This window comes from Panthera onca, chromosome B1, assembly GCF_046562875.1.
Source record: "Panthera onca isolate mPanOnc1 chromosome B1, mPanOnc1 haplotype 2, whole genome shotgun sequence".
NCBI lineage: Eukaryota > Metazoa > Chordata > Mammalia > Carnivora > Felidae > Panthera > Panthera onca.
In genome coordinates, this window is record NC_138342.1 from 12,288,314 (window position 1) to 12,308,347 (window position 20,034).

Consider the following 20,034-nt stretch of genomic DNA (forward strand, 5'->3'; position numbering starts at 1 on the left):
AAAGATCATTTTACTGGTGATTTTTCTATGTTGGCTGAGATCATGGTCAAAGCCTGCAAAAACGTGGACAGAGCTTTAGGACCAACAAAGGACAGGGAACCATGTTTTCTTCAGGTGGCCATCTTCAAACGTTTACGTCTGCCTATGCCGTTTTTGTCGTTTCCGTTATAATTAATATTCGTTTGCACTGATGTCAATTTGGCCAAGAGTAGAGAAGGAAAAATCAGGGTTTACTCACCACAAGGAGTCCCTGTGACACCACATTCCATTCTATAAAGGAAGTGAAAGTGCTCCTCCCTTGGGTCTGATTTACGAGAGAGAAAGAGAGAGAGAAGGTTGTCATGTCGCTACACTACTCAGAGTGCCATGGTGAGGAGACGGGACAACAAACCCGATTTAAGAGGACTCTCTAATTAAACAAGTACACTGCTCTCGACACATCAGCCACGCAGATCAACCCTGATAAGAGGAAATCACAAACATACTTGTTTCCCCAGACAGAGCTACCAAGAGCTCTCCCTCCATGTGCTGTAGGGGGTAGATTAACCATTCAGGGCAAAATTGAGGCTCAGGCCTAAGAAGAGAAAAGTCCTGTGTGTGTGTGTGTGTGTGTGTGTGTGTGTGCAGTGAATTTGGGGTGAATTATCTTGAAGGAGGTAAGGCTTATAGAGGAAACCCAACAGCTGAAGAAACCCTCAAGCATTTGATATTCGTAATTCTTCTGAGAGACGAATGCCTTCCTAGGGGATAAACTCTCCGAGGAAAAAGACACTATTGCCTCTTAAAAACAAAAAGGTCCATGAAACCTCAAGTAAGAGTTCTGTCTAAAACCGAGGTGAGGCCGGGAAATTTGCTTGCACATATTTTATTAGCTCTGATAATACAAGAAAAACACTCTGGCATTTATCACCTAAGCCTACTCTATACTTACTGCCGTCTAAAATGGTTCAGCAAAGTTTTCAAAAATACCAATCAGTTCTTGGCACCAGAGAGCATGGTTTTTCTCTATCATCTCCCTCAACTTTAGCTCAAGTGTTATGGAGAATTCTAAAACACAAAATGAAGTCACAAGTTTGAGAAGGAAAGAGCATTCACAAAAATGTCAGGTAAATTAAAAACACTTCCACAATTGGTTATTCTATATTTACTCTAGAAGTAAATTTGGAAAAATGACGTCTGATACCTCTTTCGCACAATATAGAGCAGTCCACTTTTCTAAAAAATGAAATACTTCCATTCTTCCAAGAAACACAGATAGTTCACATAATCAGTCAAAAGGGAAGAAACCTAGGAATCTGCTTTTAAATAATCTGGATGTCTGGGGCACCTGGGTGGCTCAGTCGGTTAACCGTCTGCCTCTGGCTCAGGTCACGATCTCATGCACGATTCAGGAGTTTGAGCCCCGTGTCGGGCTCTGTGCTGACAGCTCAGAGCCTGGAGCCTGCTTGGGATTCTGTGTCTCCCTCTCTCTCTGCCCCTCCCCAGCTCGTGCTCTTTCTCTCTCGCTCAAAAATAAATAAACATTAAAAAAATTTTTAAAAATAATCTAGATGTCTTTCTTTTATTTTAGTCTCCAACAAAACATTTGGGGGCAAAAAATTTTCAAGACTGTTAATTCATTAGCAAAAAGTTGTCAAGTAAGTATTCCTGAGATCACTATACTTTTTATGGAAGCAGTGCCTCCTTTGTAGGCAACACAAACACACCCACCACGTCAAGATAACTACCCTGCCAACTTCTCAAAATGAACAACGTTTAAACAGGGTCAAACGCTGGCAAAATGCCAGCCAGTGGGGCCATCGCAATGAAGGCTGGGTTTTCTTGAGGGCGTGGAGAATGGCCTTGGCCCTCAGCCGGAGTGAAGGGCAGAGTCCTCGTGTACTGAGATGTCAGTAGAGGCAAAAAGCAAACCCAAACCAAAAACCATGGGAGGTTTACAGAATATTTAGGACTCGGTTCAAAGAATAAATTTCTAAAGCAGAAAATCCGGGAGGCTGTCAGCTTTCAAAAGCATCTCACAAACGCTGCCGGAGATAAGCTCTGCAAGCGGAGGAGGCAAACACACTGATCTCCAATATGGAAAGAAGGCAACAACGTTACACAACTACTGACGTGATCTGGAAACAGTACTGGAGACCACAAAGTCACTGTGTTCATGTCAGCATCCTGATTACCCTGACAAATATCCTTCTCTCCGCTTTGTGGGGGAAGAATTCAACAGAACTAAGAGACTAGGAAGACAGCAACTTTCTTAGAGAAAAGAGACTGACATATAGGAATATAAGAATAAGGGAACAGAAAAAAAACCCCACAATCGAATTCTTTATTGGTCTTTTGAATTTCCTTTTATCCCTTTGAAAAATAAAGTCAGACTGAAGGAAAGAGCACTTTTTGCTTGCTGAAAAAGTTGGAACATAACACAGCTACTGGTGAAGACAAATCAACCTTTAATGGAAGTAGAGAATGTTGGAAGAAAAGGTATGAGAAGGCAGAATTTGGCTATTTCTAAATCGTAATTCTGTAAAAACAAATGTGTTTTTCTATTCTTCAAAAATTAAAGAGGTCTTAGGCATAATATTAACAATAGCTTTGTTAATATACTTTTCTTATCCTAGTTCAAGTTTTAAACACTTCAACTTTGGTGCTTTTAAAAATAATGCCCCAAAAGACACTGTTTTCTAAATTGTTCCAAGAAAATATAAATTGGAATGCACGCTAATGGAAGTACAAACTACTCAATTTGGATATGGCATACTTAAGGTACTAAGACAAAGTAAGGCAGTATTTTCATATTCTGTGTAATCTGGCCTACATTCACACAGAACACTGAAAGTTGCTGAAGTTCTATTACACAATTTTAACTGCATTTCACATTAGATACATATATATGTATACATGTATATAATATTTATTAGAGAGAGCATAAAATGTAATTTTTTAGTTGGTCCACATTGCAGAAATGGCAAGGGTTTGCGCTGGGAAACTTAACGGAGTCCTGCATGTAGGGTAACGCGCTGCCCTCTAGTGTCATTTTAGCTCTAAAACCTTGAAAACAGAACACTTTTTATTTGATTTTGAAATGTTACTCAAATTAATTTACACTGAAAGTATGTTAAAGTAATATACAAAAGCAATCATCTCTACTTTATGTGCTAAGAAAAATCTTCAAATATCTTGTAAAGGTCGGCTCCAGGGACCATCAGCCACTCACAACAAAGCCAACGGGAGGAGAGGAACGAAAATGTGCCGGCTCTCTGCAACACCTCTTTTAGTTTTCAGAACACACACTGAAAGACTACTCTCATGCTATTTTGGTGTCCTGCTTCCCCCAAGTGACAAGAAACACTAGAAATGACACAGTTCGAGATGCCCGCACAATAACAAGATGGGTCTTCAAACAGAACCTAAAAAAGGCCTTCGGGAAAACACTGACCAATCTCCACTGCCACTCATTCTGTGAGCCTCCACTGTGTGCTAACATACCCGAGGAAGGACCCACTCTAGAAGGAAGAGAGTTTTTAAGTTGTATTTCCCTCTACTGTTTTATCTCATCACATGCCAACGGCCACACGGAACACACTATGTCTTTGAAAGCCATTCACTTAAAGATGGCTGGAACACGAACTTCCCTCACATTGCTGATCAGAGAAAAACTAAAAGGCTAATTCAGCTCACAGTGTAGACGTGAACATCTCTACACGGCATTAGTTATTTTATGTCAGGTAGCTTCACCTGGCTCTATCTGAATTTCTATGTGTCCATCCTGGCTATGCAGTCCATATGAAGACTTATATTCAGTAATGTTTCATTAGATACTTTTTTCTGGTCTTCTGAAAACTAAAATAACCATAATTTTACTGAGCCCCCAATAGTGATAAAAGGAAAAAAGCTATATGAGATTAGGCTTTGCTGATGTTAAAATACCATGCTATAAATGTCTTCAAAAAGGTTTGCTAATAAGAACGAAGCATTAAAAGTTCTCCCAAAGGTGTAAAGAATGAACCTGAATTCTGAAAGCTGATGATCAAATTTCTAAAAAGAATCTTCCATTTGTAACACAATTCTCTCGTTCTGGTAGGTAGGGTTACAGAATGTCAAGCATCACATATAACAGTGATGCGATCTTAATTTTTATCATTGTTTTACTCCATGTAATGTGGCAAAGAATTTTTACTCTTTCCACAACATGGTCATCATGACCAATAAATTCTTCCCATTTGTACTGGAATGATTTCTTCCTTATTGAAACTGACTAAGGTTCATTTCTAAACGGACTACATGTGTTATTCAGTGCTTACTAAGTATGAAGTATATGCCCATTTACTACTTTAAAAGAGAATCTTCCATGACTTTAGACATTAAAAAAAAAAAAAATCAACACGTAATTCTGTATATCGACCATTAATTTTGTACCTCAGCTTCCACGGTTAAGTTGCTGATAATTTTATTAATCATATTTTTATATATCATGGAATCACTACCTAATTTATAGTTAAATGAAGTTTATTATTATTGTCCATTTCAGTGTCTTAAAACATTTTCAGAATGAAATGTGTTTAGAAAAGGGATCCATGTGAGAAACGTCACTTGGGCAACTCTACTAAGAACCGTAAAATGATGTCATAGAGAATGACTCCATAGAGTGGAGACATGTTGGTGTATCTGTACAAAAAGAGAAACCTGTAAAACCCAAACTTCTAACCTCAATAAAGCATTAAGATCCATGTAAGCTTAACGTTTTCATCTGACTGTTCCTAGTTTTGGTAAAGAAGAAAGGAAGGAAACTAGTATTTGTTCTGATCTACTATGAACCAGGCATCGTGCTGGGTATTCTCTGTATGCCTCCCAATCTTTGTGGTAAAAGATGCTGGGCTCTCAACATCCCCTTTCTACCGTGATGTGGAAACAGGCTTAGAGAACAGAGAAGTTAGTTCCCCACATCTCACCAATTAATCAACGTTGGGCTGGGCTGCGCTTTCCCACTAGGACAATGCTCTCCGAGAGTTCCCCCCTCTCACAAATTGGAGGGAGAATCAACAGGAGTCAGTAACTAAGGCTCCACAGCCACTAAGACAGTGATCCTTAAACGAGAGGATGAGGAACCCCTGAAGTAAGAGCTCCTGAGGAGATCCTGGTAACTGCCAGCCCAGAACCCAGTTCTCACCCTACAAATGATGCCCAGGAGGTCAAGGGACTTCAAGAACCCAAAGGTACTGGGCAAGGTGGCAACAGTGGCCACAAGGTCCTTGGCTCTCAGCCCTCAGGCCTTCCCACTCTCCTACGTAGCCGTCTGCATTATTATTACTGCACGAGCCGAAGCAAACGTCTAGTTCAAAACCATTTGGAAAAAAAGCGTGCACAAAAAAAGTACAAATATTATATAAACACATTATATAATATTCATTAATAAGACAAACAGAATTAGTTAATGCATTAAGGGCCCAAGTATAAATGAAAACTGTATGAATTATCCCTATTCTGCAAAATCTATCCAAGTGATTATTTACTTTAACAACTACAAGTAGTAAAATACCACTTTTATAAGTAGCAAAAATAATTTAAACATTTAAAATAGCTCACAATCTTAAACTTACCTTAAGCCATAGCAAGGCAGAGTGAAGAGCCTGAATAGTGCCAGGAAAACTCTTAAAGGAAGCAGGGTGAACACATACAGAAATGCATCCAGGCACAGAAAGATTCCAAAAACCATGAGCTGGATTTTAAAAGGAGAGAAGAAAACAAAACAAAACAAAAAAAACAAAAAACAAAAACAAAACATAAATATTCTCTAAACAACTGTAGATGAAAATTTCAAATGAGGACTTTCTAAACTTGGTCAGAGATTCGGTACTCATAACTCAGCTACGCGAATAACAAGTTAATCATTGTACATGTGCCACATTTAATGATGAATCCCTTTTCAAAGTGCAGGTTTGTAGTTCTCCCCACAGAACCTTTGGTGTACCACCTGGAGAAGTCAATTACTCAAAAGACAATCTGCTCCGACCATGACTATGAAACACCTGATGTGCACCTCCTCACACTTTAAAGATACTGTTGAAAAGCTTTCAGATAAAGTCTTTAACTTTACTCTTTCTGATTTTGCTGTCTCCTGTTTATCAGAGTGCTTCGTGGATAGGGAAAGACTAGGACATATACTGGGCTCAAACACTGTCTTTTTTTTTTTTTTATGTTTATTTTTGAGGGAGATTGAGTGCAAGTGGGAGCAGGGCAGAGAGAGGGTGGGGACACAGGATCCGAGGTGGGCTCCATGCTGACAGCTCAAACTCACGGACTGTGAGATTATGACCTGAGCCGAAGTAGGACACTTCACCAACTGAGCCACCCAGGTGCCCCTAAAATACTGTCCTTACGTCACAAATGTGTAAAGGGATTACTAATTCTAACACAATTTCACATGCACTCAAACTTGTTGTACTTAGAAGGCATTATATTTTTAAGTTTTTTTAATTTATTTTGAGAGAGAGGGACTAACAGCACAAGAGGGGGAGGGGCACAGAGGTGGGGAGACAAAATCCCAAGCAGGCACCTCGATGCCAGCATAGAGCCCCACATGGGGCTCGATCCCATGAACTGTAAGATCATGCCCTGAGCCTAGATCAAGAGTCAGATGCTTAACTGACTGAGCCACCACGTGTCCCAGAAGGCACTATTCTTTTTTTTTTTTTTTTTTAACATTTATTTATTTTGAGAGACAGAGATAGAGCACGAGTGGGGGGAGGGGCAGAGAGAGAGAGGGAGACACAGAACCCGAAGCAGACTCCAGGCTCCGAGCTGTCAGCACGGAGCCCGACACAGGGCTCGAATTCACGAACCACAAGATCACGACCTGAGCCGAAGTCGGACACAACTGACTGACTGAACCACCCAGGCGCCCTAGAAGGCATTATTCTTAACTGGAGGAGTAGCTGCTAACCTTTGCACCTCTTCCTCTTTCTTGTTCTCTTGCCACATCCTTCCTATTTTTTAGTAATGTTATGCATTTGTCCTGTTAAATGCATGACATATTTTGTAGGAAGGTGGAGTTTTTTGATGGCTTGGAGAAGTAGCCACACCTAGGAGACCAAACTCTGCTCTTGTAGGAGCGGTGACTTTCTGGGTCTGACACACAAGCACGGTGAGATCCCAATGTCCTCACACGTTAACACTCCATGAAACCTGAGGTAATGAACTATCCTATGTAAATACATTAAGTAGTTTAAAATTCACAATGTTATGGGCAGAACTGTGTCCTCCCCAAATGCCTATGTTGAACCCCTAACGCCCAGGACCTCAGAGGGTGACCATGTTTGGAGGCAGGTTCTTTATATTTAAAGAGGTAATTCAGTTAACATAAAGTCATTACAGTGAGTCCTGATCCAGTATGACTGGTGTCCTTATTAGATGCGGAAATGTGGACACAGACACAGACAGAGGAAAGATGATACAAATATACAGGGAGAAGACATCATCTTGTAAGCCAAGGACAGAGGCCTCAGAAGAAATGCACCCTGCGGACACACACCCTGATCTCGACTTCTAGCCTCTAGAATTGTGGGGAAATAAAATTCCTGTTGTTTAAGCTCCCCCCCCCCCCCGCCCCACCCCGGTCTGTGGTGCTCTCGTAAAGAAGCCCTAGCAAACCTTTAAAAGAAGAAAGGACACATTAATGTTTTGCAAAATGTCTCAAAAGAATATATACATATACGGACGAGGTTTCTTAATCAGAATACAGACACCCTAACAGCTGTTCTGTTTTTTTTTAAAACAACGTAGGCTCACTACGAACACCAAGGGGAGGACCGAGTCATGTGCTGCGAACCACGTTCCAGGGTTCCCTCCGTGGCAGCTGGTCAGTCAGGTGTCCTGTCTGCCAGCACAGACCTGCATCTGCTTCCTTGTTTCGCGTGCAAAGGAGTGTTGTAAGAGACTGAGCATGGTCCACGTAAAGCTCGTGGCCCTTATTTACTGCTCTCTCGTCGCCAAGAAGCCTTCCTCTGTTTCCTGGTGGACCGTTGTTGGTTGCCCTCCAAAGGCAGAAACTACTAGAAGCCTGCATATCCCAGAAGGTAATTTCGGTGTGCATGCCAACTCAGGAGACGGCACACTGGGCAGGAGACTAAGTGGTCGTCTTTCTCGTGACCTTACACTGGGGAGGAGCACGTTACTCATTCATCCAACACCCCCTAAGCTGTGAATATGGGCCACCTAATGAGCTCAGCCCGCCAGGCGTGACACCAGGATACGATTTCTGCCCTCACTACACTTATTCAATTTTAGCACGCAGACACCCACAGAGACTGCTGCTACAACAGAACCAAGTTTACTAGGAACAGGGGAGCCCTGGAGAGAGAATGGCGGAACCAACTTGGGGAGATGTAGGAAACACTCCAGGGGAGACCCTTAAAGATGTGTGAGAAGATGAGGGCTACTGCCACACGGAGAGGATACACTGGGCAGAAGTCAGGGAGGGGAGGGGAGGGAAAGAAGTTTCCACAGGGAGGAAGCAGAGCAAGGGCACAGAGGAGGTAAGAAATTATGAAGACTGTAACTTTCTCTTAAAGAATAAAAGTGCAGTCACCTAGGGGCGCCTGGGTGGCTCAGTCGGCTGAGTGACCGACTTCAGCTCAGGTCTTGATCTCACAGTCTGTGAGTTCGGGCCCCACCTCGGGCTCTGTGCTGCCAGCTCAGGGCCTGGAGCCTGCTTCGGATTCTGTGTCTCCCTCTCTCTCTGCCCCTCCCCCACATGCGCTCTGTCTCTCTCCCTCAGCGTCTCAAAAATAAAGAAAACTAATAAAAAAAAATTAAAAAATAAAAAAGGTGCAGCCACCTATCTCTGGCTTAGAGGAATTAGTATTCGTAATCGTTCACGGTGAACAAGAGTAACAGATGTCTACTGGCCTTTCTCTTTGGACTTTATTTTGTTTTGTTTGTTTATATATTTTAATGTTTATTTATTTTTGAGAGAGAGAGCACGAGCAGAAGAGGGGCAGACAGAGAGGGAACACAGAATGTGAAGCAGGGTCCAGGCTCTGAGCTGTCAGCACAGAGCCTGACGTGGGGCTTGAACCCAGGAACTGCGAGATCGTGACCTGAGCTGAAGTCGGACCTTTAACCGGCTGAGCCACCCAGGTGCCCCTCTCTTTGCATTTTAAACCAGCCCAGCAAACCAAGCGGGCAAGCAATAATCTCACACAGTATGCTAACCGTGGACTGTCCAGAGCTGCCGACATAAACAGACTGCAACAGAAAAATGGAAGGAGGGCAAGTGGCTGCAGTCTAAGGAAATTTCAGCTGGGTGGGGAGAAAGCACTCATGTGGTGAGAACACACAATGCACAAGAAAAGCAACACAAATGCCTTTCAGGGTTTGGAAATGTGGGAGAGGGGACTCAACTACTGTCCCTGCTGTTTGGAGGTTGCACTTTCTCAGAGAGCAAAGGTTCTTTTAAATTCCTTACGAGAAAACTTCCTAATAAACAGGATGTGATCCTAAAACCATTCATCCTCGAAGGAGGTAAAGCCAGCATGCGAGGCGCAGCGTGAGCCTGGAGCCCCGCGGGACACTCACCGCGTGGGTATTTCTCAGCTAATTCACGCGGCCACTCCGGAGTTTGGGGGGGCTGGACAGCAACGTCACCCGTGCTCACACCGGCCAGCCACAGTGGTAAGAGCCTGCTACTTCATCCTCCTGACAGCTCTTTGAGGTAGTTATTACCATCCCTACTGGACACTTGAGGAAACCCCAGTTCTGGAAGCTGAATGCTCGCCCACGGCTGCGGGTCAGAGTAAAGGAACTGGCGTTCAAGCCCGAGTCGTCCTGACCCAAGGCCCTACACGCTCGGTTCGAAGCAGTTTGAGCAGAGCCAAAAGAACTTCCGCCCTGTTTTCACTAGACCTACGGATTAACACGGTTTTCTCTGTGCTAACTTTTCTTCTGCTAATTTACCTAGTGTCATTAAAAAATGCAAATAAGACATTTAATGAATCGAACTTATAAAAGGCAAATAAATTTCACATATTGAGATTTATAGCTAACTTTGAAAACACGTTACTAAGAATTAAAAGCTGTGGGTGTGGTATATATTAGGAAGGGAATGATGTGTACTTTCACACCTTCAGTTACTTTGCATGGCATCTTGGTAAAATAGGCCCTTACGATTTCCTTTCTCTTTGGACCCAGAGTGATCAAGCAGTTTGAAGCAACGCCTAACGAAAATCCCTCCGAAATATCCAAGGTATGACTGTAATGGAATCGGTGTCATATACCACGCTCTGTTTCCCTTTTGAGAAACACAAAAGCCTCCTGCCCTCCTTTAAATGCCACTTGCAGACTCAAAACAAAACAAAACAAAACAAAACAAAAAAAACCCCACTAGGTTCTAACTGAAATTAAACAGCACAAGGCTTTCTGACTGTGCCTCTTTTTACAGCCTGGGTGCAAATCTGTCCCATCAGCTAGCAGTCATGCCTTGTGCACTGGACCCTCGCTGGGCTCACCCATTTCTCCATCGTCCTCACCCGCTGCAGCACCGCCATCCCAGGCTCAGCACGCTTTACCTTCTTGTGGATTTGGATCTCATTTCATACCCATCTCACCTTTACAGGCCAGCCCTTAGAATGAATACATCACCTCTTCACACTGACCACTACATAAATAACAAAGAGCAGAAAATGAAAATACGGCAAAGAACCAAAGCATGATGAAAATATTCCGAGAAGAAATCAGACACTGGAATTTTTTTGTTTTTTTTTTTTGTTTTTTTGGCTTTTGCTTTTCCATTCTGTGCATTTGCCCAGGGAAAGAAGACAAAACGCTATACACGGTCTTGTGTGAAACATTCTCAGGGCTAACATTCTTTGAGTTATTCCTCCTTTCCTCTTAATCAAACAAATATTGAACAGCTCTCATGTGGCAGAGACTGTGATAGCTGAATCAAATATATGACCACTATTTTAAGGTCGGTCTTAAAAAAAAAGTCAAGTCTTGGGGCGCCTGGGTGGCTCAGTCGGTTGGGCGTCCGACTACGGCTCAGGTCATGATCTCACGGTCCGTGGGTTTGAGCCCCGCGTCGGGCTCTGTGCTGACAACTCAGAGCCTGGAGCCTGCTTCCGATTCTGTGTCTCCCTCCCTCTCTGGCCCTCTCCCATTCATGCTCTGTCTCTCTCTGTCTCAAAAATAAATACACATTATAAAAAAAAAAAAGAAAAAAAAAAAAGTCAAGTCTTGTAAAGGAGCAAATTGCCCAAAGAAGAGCAATCAAACTCTGACCAGGATCCACCAATAGAAACACTGTTATGATTCACTACACACATATTCATATAACGCAAAAACCCAAAAGAAAAGTTTTGCCAAAGTAAGATTCACTTTTATTCCATAAGACACAGGTTGATATCTTCTACTTCCCTTTTATAACGCAGTACTGGTCTCCCTGAATTCCCAACCCGCTGAAGGATGGTAATGCACTCTCTGAAACACAGGTACCTACAGGGATAGGCTGGTTGGAACTCAGTTCCCTTCATGGACAGACACAGGGGCAGTGAAGACAGTTCAAAGTGGCTACAGGTAGTCTGGCAGAGAGTTTCAGGGTAAGCTGGGAAGCTCTTTGTACAAAAATGAATGAAAAGCACTGAGACAAATTGCAGATATTCACTTTGAAAAGATTTTTTTTAAAAGCTTACTTATTTGAGAGAGACAGACAGAGCAAGCAGGGGAAGGACAGAGAGAGAGAAGGAGAGAATCCCAAGCAGGCTCCGTGCTGTCAGCACGGAGCCTAACGTGGGGCTAGCACTCACAAACCGTGAGATCATGACCTGAGCTGAAACCAAGAGTCAGACACTGAACCGACTGAGCCACCCAGGTGCCCCAATTTGAAAATGTCTCTTAAAATTCATTCTCAAAGTAGAGACTTATTAAAATTTACATGGAAATAGATTTTGAAATAATCTGCTTGATTATTTCAACCTACTACTATTGCCCTTCGTCGTTTGGAAAATACTCACCTCAAAAGAAGTAAATAGAAGTGCCAACCTCCATGGAGAGTGGAGCACGGTTTCTTAACCTTTTTAGAATCTGTCCCCTTTTGACAAAAATCTCCTGCCTTCCTTTTTAAATTGCAAAGTAAATAAACTTCTATGGCTAAAACTAAAATAGCACATTCTGGAATACGCCTCTCTGAATGACACAAACCACCCTGTGGCAATTCGGAACACCATCTCCTCCACCACAACCACCGCTCGGCACCCGCAGGTGGAGGGTGGCTGGCCTGGAGTGTTAGCTGGAAAGGAGGAAAATGGGAAGCGGTGTTTCCCTTTTCTTCCCTGGTCTCACAATTTATAGAGCTCTGGGTCTCCTCCTGTAAGAGCGGAGACCGTATCTGGCTCAATTCTACACTGGGGATAGAAGGTCATTAGGAAGGACACGTTCCTCAGGGAATTCACGATCGAGTGAGCCGGACGCAGGCCAGGTAGTAAGTGCTGGTGAATGATGTGCTCTGGGAACACTGCAAAGAGATTAGGTCTGTGCAGGGTGGGCACGTGTGGGAGTGGCGCTGGGGAATGTACACCCAGGGGAGGGAGGAACAGAGTCAGCAAGGATCTCCCACAGGGGAGACACGATGGGCACTAGATTTTGGCGGGCACGGCAGGAAGGAACAGAATTTTGGAGAAAGAGAAGGGCACGCCCGGGTGCAGTGTGAGCAGGAGCCTGCATGGCCAGGATGTAATCAGTCTACAAGAGGGACAGAACTCATCTCCAGTAATCACTAAGGAACACATACCTTTATCCTACATTCCAGAAGTTCTCAACGAACCCACATGCAGGGATCCATTATGAGAAGAGTGGATTACCATTCTTATGAGAATGAGTTGTCAATTGAAAAAGTTTACAAATGACTGACTTTGAAAGCAATTACTGCTCCAAGGTCATCCCTATAATAACTTTTATTCACCTGAATTAAAAAATTCACACCCCCCCCCCCCCCCCCCCCCCCGGGAAGTCCGCACTCCAGGGGAAGGCCGACAATGGGATTACCACCGTGAACCTGGGACCTTCATGTGAAGCAGCATTACATATACATATGTAACCATGGAAAACAAAGTAATTTTGATGAAAGCCTTCATAATAATCAGAATCTACACCTGACATATATTTTAACACGAGGAATACATTTCTTAAGAGGTAAATGAACTGAAGGTTTTCATTTGTAAAAAGACCCCATACGTGGAAAGGTCTTGGATTTTCTTGCCTCTCTTTAAGTCATGTTGAATATTGTTACATTCTAAGCCCTCGACCCACATTAACTTGTTTACTCCTCGCAACAGCCCTTGAGGCAGGGACCATGACTTGGCATCTGCAAAAACAAACAAGGCTGCAACGCACAAGGGAGAGTCATGGTAAGGAACAGGTCTTAGCAGCTGCTGCCGGCTGGTGGTAACACCGTACCACTTCCTGGCTCCAATCTACTTTCTTAGGGAGGGATCGGCAGCGTTGCAGCAGGCTGAGAGAAGCCGAGGGGACAGGTAAGGAGAATAACAGTCTCAATGAGAGATCACAAGGCGTGATAAAACCCAATGGAAAGAGACAGGAAGGGAGAGATTTAAAATTGTTTCCAGAAATAAGTTACTGATTCGAAAAGATCAACAGAGCCCCGCGGTGCCAACTTCCCAAGTTGTCTTTTAACTACATCAGTGAACAGGGCAGAAGCGTGAAGTCTTTGGCTGGTTATCTAGAACTCTCGGATGCGTGCCCTATGCCCAATAGGTAGCAGGGCCTGAGAGGCCCTGGATGCCTGGTGCTCCCCCGCCTCCGAGCCCCACTTCTGGAGGGGCTGCTGGCTGTCCTCAAAGAGAGTCAAAAAAGGTAAGACTGTTGCAGGAGTGAGGGACTGCCGTCACCACCACCCCAATCAGGGGCAACAAGCCTCAGACTGAACCAGAGGGGCACCAGCCTAGGCTGCTGAGGTGCTGGATTCTGACAACTGTGGATCCCGCGGCTTTCCTGCTTCTTAGCAGTCTCGTGGTGGGGCGTCTGAGTCAGGTCGTGTCACAAACGAGAGCTGCATCACGAGAAGAACTTAGCGGGGTGATTCCCCAAACACACTTCCATGAAATTAGAAACTGAGCAGGATGTCCAAGAAATCGCTGCCATAAACATGGGTCTGGGTAAGTACTCTCTATTCGTTTCACCATGAAACCCCAGGACTGTTCTGTTGACATAAGGTGACACAAGTGGCTGTGACATTTTCTTAATGTTTCTGAACACTCACACTGAGAAACAACGAAAAGGTTTTATGTGATATTTTGAGTAAGTTCGTAGTTTTGAAAACAACGTGTTAAATTATTTTTTCTAAATGTTACACCCCTGGACCCTCCAAAAAGCAGAACTAAGTTCCTCCATTAGATTAGTAAAATTTCCTTTTCTGTGAATCTTTCCATTCGCTCCTGTTTCCTCTGTTCCTCATATGCAAACCCATTCAGAGTCACAGACTCTCGGGACACCCTAGTCCAACCCCCGATCTTTGACAAAGAAAGTCAAAGTCAAAGGAGGTTCAACACCTTGATCAGGCCACTCGGCTGTCACCTGCAGATCTGAGAAGAAAAGTTAACATTACTGAATTCTGACCCCAAATTATCCCGTGTGACACTACTCTTTCTCACTTTCAATCACAGCAATAGCCTATGTGGAAAAACAACAATATTCTGTACCCACAGCTGACAAATTTAAAGCCTAGAAGAATTTACTAGATTCTTAAGACAACTAAGTAGTTCCATTCAAGACCAAGCAGTTGAGTTCTATTTTTTTTTTTTAAAATGTTATTAAATAACTGTAACGTACAAAGGATGGTAACAATGAAATAAAGGACTGCCGAAAAGCATAGAATTACCAGACAAAGAATGGTCAAAAATACACTTTTATTTTAGTTCTACTTTTCATGACAGGCAAAGTCGCATAAACATACGTAGCCACAGGAGGAAGTAATTTTGGTAAAAGACTTTGTAATCATCACAACCTACACCTGAGGTGTATTCAACACAAGGACTACACTCCTTAAGAGAGAACACAAATAAATCAATCTATTTGGCTCTGAAGAAAGATGATGTACGTGGATCTTGGGCTCCTTTCGCTTCTCTCATTGCCAATCCACGTTGAACACCGCTCTCCGGTTTTCAGCCGCAGAGCTCTGGCCGGTGGCCAACCCAACCGCCATTCTCCATCCGCCTCTCCCTTGCTTGGAAGACCTGTCGCCCCCCTCTCCTTTCGGAGGGTAATACAGAGGCAACGCCTGAGGCTGCGGCTGCCATCTTTCTATTAAAAGGCAACAAGCACGAGGACCAGAAGCCAATTTGCCAACGATGGCAGAATGGAGACAGAGAAAGGACCCGGGCTGGCTTCATTAGTCGGCTGGAGCCATTGAGATCTCTTTCCTCCAGACTCCTCAAAAGTTTTTTTAAAATGTGTCCAAGCCTCTGTTAGGTGGTCTGCCACACATATAGGTAAAAGTATTCCTGGGAAACCCTCCCAAAGCTAGCTTCCACTGCTGAGTCTGACCACTCACAGTTTCCCGGGTCCGGCCTACCCTCCCACTGTCTGTCCTGTCCCTAATGACTTCCCACCTCTGGATCTTCCTACATACCCACCCATACCCCCCAGCCCTAAAACGCAGGTGCGAAATCCACCTCCTTTTCTCATCACCTTGCCATTACCTTCACAGGTCTGGGGTGGAGGGCTGTGCTTCTGCCGTCCGTGTGCCCCAACACAGCACTCAAAACACACTGAGAAAACCGATAAATCAGTGAACAAGTGACCTGTATCTCTTTAAATTAGCATTTAAATACTATTAAGGAATCTTAAAGAATACTTTCGTGAGCATTTCCTTATTAGTTCCTGCAGTTTGGGATTCACACAGATGAATCCTTGTCCCAGGGCTAATTTTGTATGTGGTACAGGATAAATTGTTCCCAGGGGGTCCAAGTGCAGCACAGACACCAGCAAGATCGTCATGTCAGGGCACACGAAGAAAATGGGACTTTATGAGAACATGTATCAAATGTGGCTGTGGGGGAGATTTAATGCTAATTCACTTAAAGTGCCTAGGACAGTACCTGGCGCCCAATTCTTATTTGATAACCACTATCTGCTTTATTATTTTAATTTTTTAACGTTTATTTATTTTTGAGACAGAGAGAGACAGAGCATGAACAGGGGAGGGGCAGAGAGAGAGAGGGAGACACAGAATCTGAAACAGGCTCCAGGCTCTGAGCTGTCAGCACAGAGCCCGACGCGGGGCTCGAACTCACGGACAGCGAGATCATGACCTGAGCCGAAGTCGGACGCCTAACCGACCGAGCCACCCAGGCGCCCCTATCTGCTTTATTATTAACACAGAAACAGCTGCCAGAGGTGGGATGTAAGTGGCCAAGTCAAGGGGGGCTATGGAGCAGTGAGCACTTACCCACTAGGAATTTTCTAAGAAACTGGTGATGCTGCCCTGATTTCACAAGCCTTCTGGTTAAAGCGGTGTGGTCCGACCTAACCATAAACTCTAGTCATGTGCCTGCTGAGGCCAGACTCTAGAGGGCCTGACAGAAAATGTCAGGGTGATGGGATGTGTTACCTCTTTTGGCCATCAGCTAAATCCCTCATGAAAAAGACATGCTTTACTCTAAGACAGCCTGGTTACAAAGACAGAGGGAAGGAAACAGTTCTCTCCCACAGGCTCCTTCTGCCTGTGGTCAGCAATCCAAGAAGGCAGAGAGTCAGAAAATCATGCCTTTGCTGGGTCAGAAAAGTCAAATTTAGCAGCAAATGAAGTAGGAAGATTAAAAGTATCATATAAGATCAGAGTGGGACATGGGGAAACCATGGACACCAGACATCTCCCGGTACCTATATATACCCTACTGTACAGGGGGCCCCAAGTAGACAGCTACCCCTACTATGAGGCAACATCCATTGGAATGCAACCTGAAGACAAGAAAACTTTCAAAATGTCTCTTGTTCTCCTAAGGCAGGGCATTCCCCAACTTGCTGAAGTGAGGGCTGTAAACCAGTTTAAAACACTTACATAGGGGATACCACACAATTAATATACAGATGAGAAAACGGAGGCAAATGGACAGAAGTAAATTGGCCTCACAGCTAATAAATGGTGGAGTCAAGATGCAAATCCAGGCAGGCTGGCTTTAGAGTTCGTGCCCTTGACCACTGCACTATCCTGCCTCTCAGTTCAGAACGCAGACCAAGTGTAGTTCAGTGTCCCCCACTGTAGAAAGAGAAAAACGCAGCCCCCACACAGACGTGCCTGTGGTAACAAAACCAGGACAAGAACCCAAGGGGTGTGTGGGCACAGGGGGAAGGAGTTTGTGGCAGAAAAAAAAAGAAACACTCCCCAAAGCCAACGAAACACTCTAAAATTTTATCCCCTTACATCAGAATGAGAAGTTCAAATGTGAAAAAAGTGCCAACCACTAGAAATACGATTTTACATATATAAGCGATTCACCTTTTCTGAATATCAAGTGTAACGGGTTTATCCACTGATAAGATTACACAAAAATTCTGGGATTTTTTTTTTTTATATTAAGTAAAAAGGTTCAGTAAGAGATATTGAGTTGACCTTTCTCTTGACTTGAAAGTATAAACATTAATTAAGTGTTTTATAGCATGTGCAACCCTTGTAGAAGCAAAATGCTCTTTAATTATCAAGTTTCTCATCCTGAAAAGGTTGGTGAAAATATCACAGCATTTACCAGAAAACAAGAAAAAAAAATGTATAAAGTGTTAACTATCAGAAGTGTTCTATATCAGGGAAAGGTATTACATATTAGGTAGCACATATCAGACAATGAATTTATTGACATGAATGTCTAGAAAGCCCCCCCCCAACTCTTGTAATAAAAGCCTGAAGTGAAACCCTACCTATAAAATAAAGGCCTCTGAGACACCAGAGGGAACTCGCACTGTTACGAGAGATATTTATGCCGATGATTAAACTGAAATCGAATTCTGCTTCCCTCTACATTTCACTTACTCTGAGATGTTAAGAAGAAACTTCTCTAAACCGAAAAACGCACATCCTTTTGTACATCTGAGGCAATAAAGCTTCTGAAGTGTTGTTCTAAGAGACTAAATCAAATTTTCCTAAATAGACCTCAAGCAAAAGTCTCTGTGATGGGAAACGGCTAGAAAATTTCTACAGTCGTGCATGAGCAGTGTTAATTCAACTTTCCAGACGTTACACATCCTACGTGCACACAAATAAAACCAAAGTTTCATGAGAAAACACCCTCCTATAGGCAACACACACTGATGCTTTTCTATCTTTTCTTTAGAAACAAGTCCTAATTGATTGCAACCTACCACGTGGGTTAGCCAACCCGTCAGTGGTCCCTTCATGCACCATGGTGTGAAAAACACTGGTTTATACTGAAGTCCTACCAAGACCTGCGGGCATTTGCCCCGGAAGACAATAGTCACAATAACAAACGTGAAATGCTTGCAAGTTTCTGCGAGAAATCTACTGAGAAACTGCTTGGCATTTCAACAGAGCTGGTAAAGGAGAGAGAAGGACGTGTGCATTGAACCTGCCTCTGATGAGCTAATAATCATGAGGGCTGTTACTGCTGCTCACCGTTTCTGCTACAAGAGGGGTAATAAAAGGGGTCAGACACACACTTCTTGCTTTGAAGCGACCCCCTGGGCGTGTCTACAGTTTGGCTGCGGATTGCAGGCAAATCTCTCCCCAGAGAAAAATGGGAATTCACAACCATTCAGACAGGTGGAAGAAGAACTTTCCCTCGAAGAGACCGGGTAGATAAACCTTGACCACGGCCGGCACTGTCCTGGACGAGGAAACAGGCACAGGCTGACCATCTCTCCAACTGCCTCTGCGGTGTCCTCACACTCCCCTGCCTTGGCTTATCGTTGGAAGGAAAAAGTGAGCTCAGAAAACAAAGACATAATAATAATGCCTACAATTATAATTATTATAAATATAATGGATATTTATATGTTTACATTTAATAATAATAATTACTAGTATTATTATTGGCAAGCAGAAGAAACATTACCCCCCATCCCTGGCCAAAATCTTAAACAAATTCCAATGTGCAAAATCAAGGTGCCATTGCCCTGGGGACGCAGTGGTGCGCAGCACGCCCCACCCTCCTCCGTCTCACCCACCGGGCCCTATGACTCCCTGGAAAAGCAGCCACACTATCATAACTGGGCATCAGGATCCCGACCACAGGCAACAACCGTCTCACTGTCTCGACTGCTCTCTCTCCGGTCTGCGCTCGCTCCCACCGCTCCCCGCCCGAACACAGAACTCCCTAACACGTCAGCCTGCCACACGCCACAAGAACCCAGGTGAAGCAACGCTTCTCAAGCTGTCACGCGACATCTGACTCCCTTCCCCCTACCACACTGATGGACTGTCAGAAATAAAAGACCATCAGCCAAGCCAGCAGGGTCCTCACTTCTCACCGTCGACCGCACCCCATTATAGAACACTCTGGTCAAGCTAACCAACAAAACTCTTCTGAAAGCCACTCCGCCAGAAAATATGATTCTAAGGAAGTGATCAGACCATTGGTAAGTTCTACGTTACGATGAAAGTATGAAACTGTATTCCAATATAGCTGAAGCTGAATTATTTCTTAATCCTTTCTTTCTAGCAAGAAATCTTGGAAGTGCCCAGACTTACCAACTGAAGCAACACAGAGGAAAAAGAGCGGCCTTCCTGTCACATCTGACTGGTCTTCAGGGACTCGAGACACAATCAAGGGAAGGCGGTGTGCACCCATTCAGTGCTGTTGTGGCTGTGCCCACCCCAGGATGTGAGGTTTTGTGTGGCAATGATGAAATGAATCGTCTTTTTCTTTGAGGAGACTGGCATATGTGTTTTTAGATATGAGGGCTTTCTGAGAAACCGAAACCTTTAAAAGGGCTGAAATTAAGTAATTTCCCATGCCCAATGGGAAAAATACTGCTCCTACTACAATAAAACTGATGGGAGCTAAGGAGTGGGTGGAA

The 20,034-nt window shown here is 43.8% G+C and overlaps 1 protein-coding gene across 1 annotated transcript in view; it reads right to left on the reverse strand.

Moving 5' to 3' along the window:
• TAPT1 (transmembrane anterior posterior transformation 1) overlaps positions 1 to 20,034 on the reverse strand; it is a 66,742-nt gene that overhangs the window by 34,018 nt on the left and 12,690 nt on the right. Inside the window, exon 3 of the mRNA XM_060655378.3 lies at positions 5,595 to 5,713. Coding sequence (XP_060511361.3) covers positions 5,595 to 5,713 — 119 coding nt within the window. The remainder of the gene's footprint in view (positions 1 to 5,594; positions 5,714 to 20,034) is intronic.